The sequence below is a fragment of the Typopeltis vanoorti genome, chromosome 7 (assembly GCF_054136105.1).
Source record: "Typopeltis vanoorti isolate ZY-2024b chromosome 7, IOZ_Tvanoo_1.0, whole genome shotgun sequence".
NCBI lineage: Eukaryota > Metazoa > Arthropoda > Arachnida > Uropygi > Thelyphonidae > Typopeltis > Typopeltis vanoorti.
The window spans coordinates 92693883-92708695 of record NC_143555.1 but is presented as its reverse complement, the minus strand read 5'-3'; the positions used below and the strand labels follow the sequence as shown (position 1 = coordinate 92708695).

Genomic DNA, 14813 nt, shown 5'->3' with positions numbered 1-14813 from the left:
TCAAAACAGTATACAAACCTCTAAACAAATTATCTATCTTCCTGAGACAAATCAAGGATCATTAGAAACCTCCCTCCTTTCCAGGTGTCTACTCCAACTCTGGTGTGGAAGTAATGTGGATATAGACTAAGGATTAAATAATCCATTTCTCTGGAAGCCAGATGTGGTGCTTTTCAAGTCACTTCAGACTTCCAGTAAGCAAGATGGTGGTCTCACACTGACTGTGAAAAGTGTGTCCAACTTGAAGAATTATCTGAACATTCATTGCGCAGTGATATTCACACTAAAATTCTGGTATTGGACAAAATTTGCGATAATTTCTTAACATCTCTTACCTTTTTAGGCAGTGAAAATTTTCATAGGTTTCCAAATAGAAGAATTGATGCAGGATGCAACATTGAAATATAAGTAAACCAGGCTGAGATAGAGTAACTTGGATCAGCTTTAAGACTGGAAAATTTTAGGGAAATAGTCAGCATTTCAGTTACCAAAAAAATAAATCTAAACCCTGTTTGAACAAGTTTCAACATCTTGGGTATTGATAAGCATGACTGTTAATTTTCTGAATTTAACATATTTTTCAGCTAACTTCAGAGTAATTGAAGAGTAGGAGGAATGTTTCTATTAGGATATCAAGATATGGAAAGTATATGTTACAGCATTCTTTCCATAAAATGTAAATGTAATGGCTGATTACTGCCAAATGTTAGAAAATGGGAAACTGAGGAAGAAAATTATAAAACAGTAATGAAAACCATATTTTAACAACTATCATAAATTTAGTTTAATCCTTTATCCAAGTGTGAGCAAACAAAGTTTGTGCCTGAAAATATCTTCAGGACTGGGGTAAGGTAGTACAACACCGGGCAACTCATAGCACAGGTGGATCATCTCTGCTGTTAGGTATCGAGAGATGCTGCACAACTTTGTTGGTCCACAACTATAGCAGCGAAGATGCCTTGACTCTACCATATTCATGCAGGATGGAGCACCATCTCGCATTATATTACTGGTACAGTGAATGTTACAAAAACACTTCACAGAACAGAGTGATTAGTCATGCATTTCCCACATCATGGCCATTTCCCACTCGTTTGCCTGATCTCAACTCCTGTGATTTTTGGTTGGGGGGGCCATCTAAAATGCGTGACGTATGAAGGACATGTTCCTGATATGGCAACTCTGAAAGACAGAATAACACAGCAGAGGCAAATCAATGCATATCTGTTGTGTTCCGCTGTAGAAAATGTCATTCACAGACTGTAGTTCTTAGAACATTCGAAAGGAAGACATATTGAACCACATCTGTAAGTTATACAAACATGAAAATTTATTTGTTGTGTCTTCTAGCTGGTACTGTTTAATTAATCCCAAACCATGCACTGATAGCACCAAACGTCCCCCCTGGTGGCAGAATTGTGTACTATTTTTTATCTTCTGTAAATCAATACTTTACAGTGGTGGTGGAGTAATGGTGTGGGGTGCATTCAGCTGGTTTGGAGTGGGGCCACTGATGGAGGAACCTCAGTGGGACCACATTACCAGTGGTCCCACTGTGGTTCCATGAAGGCAGCTCAGTACCTCGATATTTTGATATTTGCTACACTGTGGAGTTTTTATGGAATGGACCCATGTTACTATCAAGATGACAATGCCCCATGCTACGAAGCTGCAGCTGTTATGAAATTGGTATGAAGAGATGGGTGTTAAACGACTGCCCTGGCCTGTGCAGAGTCCTGACCTCAACTCCATTAACATCTGTGGGACAAATTGGAGTGGCGATTGAGGTCCAGAGCAGCACGTCCTTGATCTGTCACTGAACTCAGCGCTGCTTTGATGGAGGAATGCAGACAAATTCCATGATATCTGCTGCCCTTTGGTGGAAAGCCTTCCTCAAAGGATGCAGGAGATAATCAAAGCCAAAGGTGGACATACCCGATATTAGGGTTCACCTGCTGGTATCAATTGTAAATTGCCAAAGTCCAGAAAATTATTGGTACATAGTGTAGTTGCACTACTAGATAAAGTGGTGGGACATATAAAACCAATGTGTGAAAACTGCCTTTGGTACAAAAGAATTTGTATTAAATATTTAGGAAATGTTTCCATAGTTTTGAATGGAAATTGAAATGAACTTGATTTAACTGTGTATGAGAAGCAGGTCCTAGAGTTGTAGCATAAATTGAATAAGAATTATTGGCAATAGGGACTGATGAGATATAAGCACAGATGCTAAATGTTTATAGCTATATTTTTGACCAGACTGTAGAATTAAAATTAATTTTAAAGTTTGTTTTAATTAAAATTAAGAAAAAGTTAATTACTAAAAAATGTCCAAAAACGTTGAGGATTACCCAGAGGAAAAGGGAAAGATCATTTCTTCCTTTTTCCTTCTTTTACTTTGCAGTGTCGAGGGTTTTCTATTCATTTAATCGCAACTGCACTCAGATAAATATTTTGGAAAAGTTGATAAGAACTTTCAATAGAAATGGGTCGAAGTGAATCTATACTAAGCAAAAAAACAGCCCTGATTTACTAAAGAAAGGTCATGTGTAGGTAACTTGTATTATGATTGAGTTAGACAAGTGGAATGGATAAACTATGATAATTTTCAACGTTGCTAAGACTTTTGACAGGACACAGCATGGAAGGGCTTCTGGACTAGTGTGCATAGATCTGGTCTTCCAGTTGTTGAGGTGATTCAGATACAGTGAGAGAGAGAGAGAGAGCAAAGATTAAATGTGATATCCAGACTGTGGAATCTAGATTTTAAGGAGTGAGAAGTTATGGACTATAGACACTAGCAAACAGGCGAAAGATAAGATATGTGATATGATAGAGACTTATGAACTTCTGAAAGAGTGATAGAGGATACCAATAGATGGAATTTTTAATTTCATGGAGGGTGGTGTGAGAATGAGAGAGCATCCATGGAAGTTGAGAATGAACACAGTCAAGAAAGGGGTGAGAGCCAGATTTTTCCTTTCATGGAGTATGTGTGATTTAAATGAATGATTGCCTTTGGAGATCATGAGTGCAGGTAGTATGAATATATTCAAGAATAGGTATTGACACTATTGTAAATGATATGGGCCTACTTCAATGAGTCCCCTGACTTCCTTGAAGTCTCTGGTTAACAACTTAGCATAGTACAGTTGATTTTCACTATAGTGTAGAAATTTCAAAAATAGTGTTATAACAGATAATTATTAAAAAAAATTAAAATTAATTTTAAAGTTTAAATTTTAATTAAAATTAAGAAAATATTAATTACTAAAAAATGTCCAAAAAAGTTGAGGATTACCAAGAGGAAAAGGGAAAGATCATTACTTCTTCCTTTTTCTTTCTTTTACTTTGCACTGTCGAAGACTTTCTATTCATTTAATTGCAACCGTACTCTAGGATAAGCTGGTTAGTCCTATTCCTCTCAGTGTATCCCCAGTTTATATGGAGTTTTTCACCCCAGATAAACTGAGAAGAAAAACTCTGCAACCAACACCCAAGACTGGCTAACTTGGCTATATCTGAGAAAGATCCTGAGCTCCTCACGTCAGCAATGGGAATCAAACCCAGGACATTCCTTTCCCAGGCATGTCCTGGGAAAGGATTGTCTGCACAGACCTATTGGTATTACTATTCTAGAGAGAAAGTGCAATACTTGGATCAGAGCTCAGACTAGGGTGAGAGACATTATAATAGCCATTAAAAGATCCAAACGGCAATGGGTAGGTCATAATTCAAGAAGTACCACTAAAAAATTAACAAAGTTGATATCAGAATGGTATCCTGGAGATGGAAAGAGAGCTACAGAAAGACCAAAGAGATGGTGAGAGGATGAGATTAAAGAAATGGCAGGAACTCAGTGGCATAGAAGGCTCAAGATAGGAATAGATGAAGGACTTTGGGAGAGACCTTCATCCAGCAGTGAACAGAAAATGGTTGATGATAAACAGATATTTCTATAGGTAATTTCCTTTTGCTCTGTGCTTGTGAGGTCTTAGGTTGGACTTTTCAGTAGTTTGTTATAGTGGTGTTTGCTATAGTGAGAGTCCGTTGTAGTATGTGACACTCATTTTAAATGAATGAAACAAATTGCAATTACATTTTTCTTTCATAAAAATCATCTGGATTACACACCAATACGATATCATGCACTTGATCAATGATTTCTGGTGGTGTTACACTTTTCAGACATCCTTCACATGTATCATCTTTAAGGCTGGTACGGCCACATTTAACACGTTTGCTGCCACACTCCTCGGGCATAATTTGTTCCCGCACACCAAGTACTTTCACGTCTTCAAGGTCACTACGAGTAATCTCGTAGCCATCTTATCAGACAGAATTTTGTTTCATATGCCAACTACGAGTAATCTCATATCACCCTCACCTATATATTACATGCGCTGACGACTGTGTTTATTGTGTCTAGTCTCTAAAAACCTTCAGTTTTGCCATGACCAGTAAAAGAAAACTTACTGATAAAGAATAAGAAGCTTACTCTAATATGATTAATGATGAATTGAATGAATTCATCATTGCCAATGGAAAGATCAGAGGGAAGTTCTTTCCATTTCAAATATGCATAAATTTGAAATGGTTGAAGCGAAAAATTGGAATGGTAAAATTCATTTTAAATCAAATATCGTCAGGGACTATAATTTGGGTATGTCAGGCATCGATCTTTCTGATCAAATGCTTTCTTACTATTCTGCCTTATGAAAGACAATTAGATTGTCAAAGAAATTGGCAATACGCATTTTCGATATATACATTCAAAAGGCGCATAAATTTTATAATATAATTACTGGAAATGCAATGACTACGTTAAAATTTAGAAATCAATTTATCTCAGTTTTTGTTGGAATGGATGAGCTTACAGCATCACAGAATATCAGCAGGATTCGGGATCTTCATTATTTTGAAATTTTACCACCTACAGAAAAAAAGAATCGCCCAACAAAGCCATGCCTAGTATGTACACGAAACAAACAACGACGCGAAACATGTTATTATTGTCCTGTTTGCCAGGAAAAACCACCATTGTGCATGGAAAATTGTTTTAAAGTGTATCATTCGTAATTTGAATAAATTGGTTTTTATTTTATTGATTTCATTTTATTATTTTTATTGATTTTTTTAGTTTTAATTTGATTTATAAATTACGCATCAACTTGTGCTTGGCATAGGAGGTCGGTAATCGACATACGAGTATATTCATAGTTGGCTTCTGAGGCATATATATAATATATTATATTTTAGCTGAAATTATTTCCCTTCTACTAAGCCCTCAGACGTGCTCTCCGCTTTATTCACAAGCAAAGGGTCCAAATTAAGTTACTTATACTAAGGGTTAATTAACTCGTGCTTGGTATAGGAGGTCAGTAATCGACATACGAGTATATTCGTAGTTGGCTTGTGAGGCTCATATACCAACTACGAGTATACTCGTAGTTGGCAGCGAACATCTTAAACTCGGCACCCCATTTCTTTATTGTCGAAAACAAAGGAGAAGAGTGCCCATTAACTTTTATGAACTTTGAATTAATTTCTTTTGGCATTAAACCTTCTTTTACAAAGAATTTTATAAAAGCACGATACTCAATTTTATCCATTTCAAGGGATACAGGCAGCTCTATAAAACAAACTACAGGTAGATATTCAAAAACCCAGCAACCTCCGGACCTAAAGAGTGCCGGATTTCGAATAGTTATATATGCTGTATATTTTTAACAGAAAATGACTACCTGTACAGTCCTTTAAAGAAAGAAAATTAAACACTAAATGAAAAGCTTATAAAATTTTAATGTTCACCAACTAAATATAATGGTTCTGAATCCATAATGGGGCTATACAGCAGCAAATAAATGATAAAATGAGAAGGAATAAGGAGGTTATCGCAATGCTTATCGACTACAGCGCCATTAAAACATAAATAGAAACAGAAAACAGGCGCGCGCCAACGCGGTAAATTTGAAAATGCACGCTCCGAAATCCATGCCGGAGATCTGAAGGAACTGGATTATCGATGGCTGGATTTTTGAATACCTACCTGTACTATAGAATGATTTGCAATTTCACATGGATGCTTATGACAGATGTACCAACTTAGAGAAAAAAATCTCTTGCCGATAGTGTTGCCATCTATGGCCGAGGCCGAGAACTTTTGAGACCACCCTCGTATACAGCTAATTTAGTGTTTTGACTAATTTCTCTCTTATTCCATACAAATTTATTCATTTGACTTCCTACCATACCAGCTTTGTTTATTTTGTTGTCTATTTCCATATTTAATTTAACATCTTCACCAAAAATCGTGCCTAAGTGGCTAAAATGTTTCACTTGTTCTATAGGTTCTCCATTTGCAATGCAGTTGATATTTTCAATTCTTCTGCCTGTATTTGCTGTTATTACTGACCTTCATACCATATCTATTACAACGGTTATTCAATTTAGTCAGGGAATCTTGCAGACTTCTAGTGTATTTATTTAGAAATATAACATCGTCTGCATAAAGCAAAGAGCTGACATTAACGTCTCCAATTTTGATATCAGGTTTAATACCACATTCCTTCATAATGTGATCCATATAGATAATGAATAACAGAGGGGATAATGTATATCCTTGTCTCACACCAGATTTAAAATTAAACCACCTTCCTGTACTTCCTTCAATTGTAACTGCTGACTTACAACTCAAATAAAGACTAAGTATTGTTTGATATAATGCCCCATTGACACCATATATGTCATTAATATGCTAAGTTAAAAATTTTAAAGTTGTAATTTTTAAAATATCTGTGCCATTTTACTTTTAGTTTGGTTTGAAGTGTAATTATGCATATAAGTTTTTTTTTATTATTATTGTACTATCAAAAAAAAAAAACTAAGATTATCTTTTCTAGAATAAAATTTTCTAGAATAACATATATGCCAAGAAAACTATAGGTCAGTGTTTGTTTTATGAAAAGTGTAGGGGAGACAAGCAATTTTATTTTTTACATAAAAAAGGGTGGGGAGAGACATTTCTTTAAAAAGTTTGAAAACCACCATATGCGAAATGTCATCCATCTGGTCAACTGTTAACACTACTGGCCTAAACTTTGGTGAAGAATGCCACAGCTAGAGTGCTGTTATTTATATGGCTCGAGATTACTATTAGTTAATTAAATCATAAAATTGAAAATAGTATCAGTAGTGACCAAATCAGTATCTGAAATAAGAGATGAAATTATCCAGATTTGAAATTATATCTGTACAAATCAAAATCCATCTCACTGCTGAATGCTCTTCTGATATATGGAATGGCACTTTAAAAGGATTCCATTCTAAACATGACTGACAAATCTTGCCCTGCACAAATCAATAAAAACCTGTTGCTTGTTTAATGAACCCATCATTCACCAATTCACTCCACTTTCTCTTTCACACAGATATTTAGTTTTTGTTGCTTGCATTTTCTTTAAATATTTCATTTAGTCACTGTTCATCAGAATTGGCATTGGTAATTCTCTCCTCATTATTTTAAATCTTTAAAATGTATATAGTAGCTGTTTAGTACACTTTCACAACACCAAACTCAGGACTAACTTTTCTTCCTTTTATTGATGTTTTATGGAGATTTTTTTTTTTTTGAAGATTATCAACATAACTTCATAATTTTCAAATCCATTGTTAACAAGTTCTGTCTTCTCAACTTTTATGCCCATTTGTAGTACTAATATACAATACTATTATTATTATTATTACGGGTATCTCCATGGAGTCAGTAGACTCATCGTGGGAGACCCAAACTAGCAAAACAATATCTGTCATATCTCTTCTTGAATTCATTTACAGACGAAGAGCTCACAACTAAGTCAGGCAATGAATTCCACTCATTCACCACCCTCCAGGCAAAAAACCTTGTTCTGACACCTTTGTGTCAGAACAAGGTTTTTTGCATCATTGCATCACTTATATTTGTGCCACAGGTGGATGGAAGTTGGGAAGAAAATAAGAAATGTGTTGGATTTCAATATCTATGTTGTGCAAGTTGTAATTTTTAGGATGAAGAATAGTAGTAGAAAGGATAGGAAAAATTCGGTGAATTTGTGGCTGAACTGTTAGTTGCTGTTGACTTGTTTTCTACATGCAAACCATTTGCGAGGCTTCCTTGAATTTTTTTGTAAGACAACTATGATCAATATTGCCAAACTATACTTGATGGCCTTGGTAGTTGTGTGGGATGCCACGTCTGATTTGTTCTGTCTTCTTTTTTGACGTCTTTTACAGGAAGCCTTGCAAATGCTAAGGGTTCCCATGCAATGTAACAAAAATCAAAGCTTAATCTTACACCAAATCTGGCTCACTCTCATTAAAAATCTAACTGTCATGGACTTAGAATATGACACATGCGATGCCACAGAACATGACAGCAACAACTAGAAGTGTTCCAACATTCATACAGTAATTGATAGTTTTATTCTGGTTATTTGTATGTACCAAATGTGAAGTTCTGATCACTTCTAATGTGTGTAATTAATTATTTCTAGTCTTTTGTTGTGTATATGTTTTGCTAGTACCACTGATGATGTAAGTCTAACAAATTATGAAACTTGTAGGGTTATAGTTGTTTATTTTTATTAACCTCATTATTTACCTTAAAATGTAGTCTTCAATACTGGAAGCTTCCCACAGAACTGTGAAGCTGCAGAAATTTAAGTTTTAAAGCTAAATATTCTTAAATGATGAATGTATCACATGTTGATTATTGCTAAATAATTAGCATGTAATATATATATATATTTTTTGATAATAGGTGGTTTGTGTGCAGCAGTGTATATTACATCTTTATGGCCCATTAGCTTGGATCTTCTCATTTCTTGTTCCCCTGTTTATTCTTTAACAGTGACCATGGGAACTTATTTAAGTATGATGCTTTTTTCAGTATGGACTACAGCATATAATTTTGTACCTTTTGGAGAGTTCACCAGAGAACGTACTGATTATCTTCTCTTTTCAGTGATTGTTTGCCTTGGAATAAATATTTTTCTAGGTAATACTACACTTTTCATTGGTTAATTAATTTTTTTACTTGATTTTTTCCCTGTATATTAGAAATTATATTATGTTATATTAATTTGATTTCTGATTAATGCAACAAAATTTTATATAGATTCAACACAATATAGTTGTATCTACACAACTATTGTGCTTCTTTAGGAAAATGTTTATCCTAGAGCTATTATACACAAAAATAGGTTTAGAAGTTTGTAATGTCTGAAACATTAAAATATAACATTAAAAAATAGCATATCCTGTCTAATGATGTGAATATAATATTAAATGCAGAAAAAGATCTGGAGAGACTTACTAAAAATTCAGCAGATATAGAATATGACACATGCAAATACACAAACTGCAGCAATTTTAAAGAATTCTAAACAACATGCAGAACCATTTGCAGTAAGAAAGATATTGTATTAAAGGTGAAAAAGGAAACGTAGCCATCATTTTAAATACAAGTAATTACAAATCTGATTTGATTAACTTATTGAAAAACTCCACTTACCTACAGATAGTAGAAGAAAATCCCACATGAACAGGACAATAAAAACCAACAGTTTAATTAGAGACTTAGAGACTTATACATCTGTCTTAAGAAGATTAAACATCCTGTAGTTCCACGGATTTATTGAGCAACTAAAGTTTACAAACTGGACATGCTCCTATGAATTACTGTAGATGTAGACACAACTTCTCAGCATTTTGTTCATTAAGAACTCAGTAAGATTTTATTGACAGAGTAAATCATTATAGATACTACATGTAAGCTTTCTGCTAGCAAGCTCAAATATAGCATGCTGATTTACTATTGTGTCCAAAAAGAAATCTTACTATTGTTATAAGAAGTATTCCTTTCAGATAACACCATTATCCTTTCAAATATCCTTTGGATAAAACTTTTCTTCCAGTTTGAAAAGCATTTCTTGAGCAGAAAGATGATTTAGCCATGGCATTTTCAGTTTTGTCATGATTATCTGATAGGTGCTTGGAATCTACTGCATACCTGAACACCTAAACCTCGAAATAAGTCTCACATTAGAAATTGAAGAAAACAGGTCACTTCCATTTTTGCTGTATTAATTAATTTTAGTCTCCAACTAAAATTGATTATCAATTGCAACCTACAAAAAATATAAAACACAGCAGCTACTTGCATTCCACTTCTCACCATCACACTTTCTAGAAATGAGGCAATATCAAAATACTTAAGGATAGAGCTTGTGCCATATCAAGTGATGAAAACAAGAAAATACAAGCACTGATAAGAGAGATCCTCATCAAAAATGGCTATAGTAAAAAAAAAAAGACAGCCTAGATTTAAAAAAACAAAACAAAGAAACATCCAGTGAAACCTCTAGCAGCAGTCAAGAAAATAATTACAAAGGTATACCATCATCCTCCTGTACATTTAAAATTTAATACATAGATTAAAAAAAAAAAAAACATAATTCTCAAATACTAGAGTATAATAAGGGATCTTTGGAATGATTAGGTTGAAATTTGAAGTTCAGAGGACATATTGCAATGGGTTGTGATAAACTCAGAGAATTGCTTTATTGAGCCTGGTTGTACCACATCCAATTTACTGTTCTCAAATCTGGTTAGCTGAATTTGAAGAGATGAAGTAACCTTGGAGAGGGTGCAAAGGCAGATAACAAAAATATTAGGACTGTACAATGTTGGTTATAAGGATAGGCATGCAAACTACAGAGTTTGGTGAATGGAAGATGAAAAGGGGGGGGGTATGCTTGAGACATTTAAGCTGTTGAAAGGTAATGACTAGATTGATACTGGCACATGTTTCATATGGTAAAAGCTGAGGAGCCATCTCTGAAAGTTGTGAAAGGAACTAAGCAATGAGTGTAAGAAATAAGTTTTTTGCATGGCTAGTGATAAGAGCACATGGAGAGAGTGGTAAGAGCACAATAGCAGGGCTGTACTTATGCACAGGTGCATGAGGCTCTAAACGGTGGGCCAAAAAATAGGGCCAGTTTAAGGGCCCCAAACAATGTGGTTTAAATTTGAAGAATTAAAAGTATTAATAATTAAAAGTGATTGTTTTCTGTTAAATTTCCTATATCACTATAATATACAGGGTGTTCGGGATAAATTTGACATATTTATAATTAATTATATTTTTCCGTAAGTTACATGTATTAACACACACTTCTCTTCATTTAAAAGTTTGGACCCTTTTTCATTCATATACAAGATGTCAGAAAGGATGGATAGCTGGAACCCACCTGAATCATGGAAGAGAATAACTTGTATCATGATGATTCGTGCCCGCCATCAAAATAAGGATATTACGACTGCTGCCCAATGCTCCCTGAATACAGTAAAAACAATCAGGCATGAACTAGAGACTTGCAATGGTGACTACGAGGATGTAGCAAGAAGAAAGATCCCTAGCAGACGATCTGATTGCGTTCGTACAGCAGAATTCCTCGCAAATCTGCAGGAACAGGTGTTGAAGAACCCTGGCATTGGAATTCGGGCTTTGTTCGTGGAGTTGCTAACTGTAGTCAAGCCCTGGATAACAAGGGTAGCCAATGGTAGGCCGTATGTATGGCAGCAGGATTCGGCCCCTTGCCACACCTCTGGGAAAAGTCAAAAATGGTTGTCTGAAAATTTCTACGACTTCACCAGTCCAAATGTTTGGCCTCCAAACTCCCCAGACCTTAACCCCATGGATTATTTTGTATGGGGCGCAGTTGAAAAAGACACCAATCGCACTTCCAGTAATACAAAAGCCCAGTTAATGGATAAAATTAAAACAGTTTTTGCGGCCCTTCCCAGGAAGACTGTAGCATCAGCTTGTTCGAGGTTCCGAAACAGAATTGAAGCTGTGATCGATGCTAATGGTGGTTATTTTGAGTAAATCTTGTTGATAGTATTGTAATTAACTCTGCCTGTAATGTTTTTTGTCAATTCATTAAATTTAATAGATACAAAGAAGATTTTCTTTTTCCTTACGAAACTGTCAAATTTATCCCGAACACCCTGTATATAGCTCAGAAAAAGGATGTTGTTGCTTCAAGTCAGTATCTAAATAGATCATACCTTTTTTTTTTAAAAAAATGGAAATGTTATTTATTTTTATATATTTTTTGTGTCCATAACCTGTTTGCGATCATTAATCTTGAAACTCTATTTTCACTTATCTATTTGTTGATTTTTCACTAAAGATACTGTATCAAGATGCTAATCTATTCATTTATTTAAAGCATAATTGAACTTGATTTTTCATTTATGTATTCACAGTAAATCTAGATTGTTTGAAATTTAGTTTTTGCTAAATCCTAAATTGTTTTAAATTATTAATGAAACTCTTTGCATCAGGATAAAATGTCAAATTTATCACTTATTATTTATTGAAAATGATCTTGCGAATAATTTGAATTATGATATTATTAATACATTTGCAAAAGAGAAGTCTAGGAAAAAACATTTGTAGTGTCTTTACTTAGCACTATTTAACATTTCTGTTTAATATGTATTGTCTTACTTAGCATAAGTTTTTTTTAAATGAATATAATAAAAGTTTTTTTGTATATATTGATTGTTTTTATTTGTCTTTATTCATTTTGTAAGGGAGGGTCCTGGAGCACTCTAGCCCCTTGGGCACTGAAAAGTGTAAGTACAGCCCTGACAAATAGCTGTGGAAGAATTTAAGGAGAGGTATGACAGACTGTATGTTAAATGAGTCTTTTGACTTCACGAAGTCTGGAATAATTACCTTAAAATGGTATTTGCATCCCAGAAGAATATATCTGCCTCCAATGATCTCATTAAACCTTGTCCACCTCTGAAGAAACAGGTGTATTCAAAATGTTTTGTTCCTTTGGCATATGTTATATAAGACAGATGGGCCATTTGGGAGAAATTTGTGTGAAAGAACATTTTTATTATTATTGAAACAGTATAGGAGTACTTAAGGATCAAAGTAGTATAACTGGGAGGAGACCTCCACGTAGCCTTTTAAGGAATGCAGAAAATTGTCCACCAGAGCTTCTGACAATGTCAAATCCTTACCTTCTCGTGATACACTCCGTTAGTATCTATCTGGATACTGAATGAACAAGAATGGGCTGTAAATTTGGGATTTAGCTGCCCAAATGGTATTCCTATTGGCTTAAACCATAATGTAAAATGATGGAACAACACAGAATTTCATGGCGGCTGGGGCATTGCCTGATTAAACAAGACCTCCATGGTTTTCATTAGGGAACCAGGGTGAACAGCACGGAGTAGCTACTGGAACAAATCCCAGAACACATCCCAATTCACCATCAGCTGAGCTCAAGTTTGGTGCTATCAACGTAAGAAGCATCAGTGGATAAGAAATGGAAAGTACCAGATTGAACTAATAGGGGTGACTGAAACAAAGAAGACAAAAACAGATGGGATCTTTCTAAGCAACAAATATAAAATGTTATATTCAGACAATAACAATCAGGGAAAGGAGGGAGTAACTAAAGTATTCAACACTAAAATATGAGGATAATCTTGAATGGCAGGCAATATCAAGTAGAGTGATGTGGGCAAATATCAGAATGGGAAACTGGACATTCTGTCAAATGTGGTATTCTGTCAAATGCCTTTGACAGATTCCGCCATTAGTCAATGGTATAGCCATTTCCCTTATCAATCGAATGCTGCTGTCACTATTATAAAATATGAGTAAATTACTAAGGCAGGACCTACCTTTTACAAAGCCATGCTGCCTACCATAGATATTGTATTCCTATCCACCAACTGCTGGATTTTACCTTTAACCAACTTTTCGAATACTTTAACCACTACATAATATTAACAATCTACAATCTACATAATATTAACAGAATTATATATTGTTAAGTTAGAAACATTCTAATTCTAATATCAGTAAAAATTAAAAAGATGAATTGTTATTTAAATGTAATATAAGTTGCTTGTATATTCCCCCCCCCCCCCCTGTAAATAGCAATTCATCTAATATCTGAAGAACTCAGTAATGCCTAAGCATTGTAATAGATATAACAATTTTGGAGATGCTTAATTGACTTCTGGACCACATTTCCTTGCAACACCCAAGTTCTCTCACTGTGAGTGAGACAGATTTATGAGTTTTGTTACCAGTGCTTTTGTACTCCCAATGATACTTATCAGAACCATGAATTTAATTTCTAAAATCTGAATCTGTATACAATCAGTGCCAAAATATTAAACCAATTCCAACCTTAAGTGAAATTGGTTCATTAGCATTAGACAATCTGTGGGTTGGATTGTGCATGTAATAATATTGGTAGGTGTTAACTAGAAATAGGATATAAATTGTTTCTGGGAGACAGCATTTTTTTTATTTTTATGTGACCCAATGCATAGAAAGCTGTAAACCTATAGCACAAAGGGGTTCTCAACCTTTTCCGGTGGCGTACCACTATATTTAATTCAAGATATTAGATGTACCAGTAAGGCAGTGGCTCACGTACCACCAGTGGTACGTGTACCATAGGTTGAGAATCCCTGCTATAGCACATTAGTACCATTAGTACTTGTTCCCCCCCCCAACCACACACTTTTCAGAAAACAATATTGACCTGTAGTCTTCTTAGCATGTATTTTATTCTAGCAAAACTAAAATGTTCTTACATTTTTTTGATGACAATAAAAATATTTAATGAGATGACCATTGGGCTTGTTCTTCATATATTTTTCCAAAACATTGTGTTTTTAATGCTATATTGTATTATATTGAAATAAGTGGATAGAATATCGAGTAC

The 14813-nt window shown here is 34.6% G+C and overlaps 1 protein-coding gene across 5 annotated transcripts in view; it reads left to right on the top strand.

The window, feature by feature from the left end:
- LOC150104866 (PGAP2-interacting protein-like) overlaps positions 1 to 14813 on the top strand; it is a 227525-nt gene that overhangs the window by 125806 nt on the left and 86906 nt on the right. For all 5 annotated transcript variants that reach the window (XM_090395376.1, XM_090395379.1, XM_090395378.1 and 2 more), the window contains one exon: positions 8801 to 9037. In XM_090395376.1, the coding sequence (XP_090251502.1) occupies positions 8801 to 9037 (237 nt within the window). The remainder of the gene's footprint in view (positions 1 to 8800; positions 9038 to 14813) is intronic.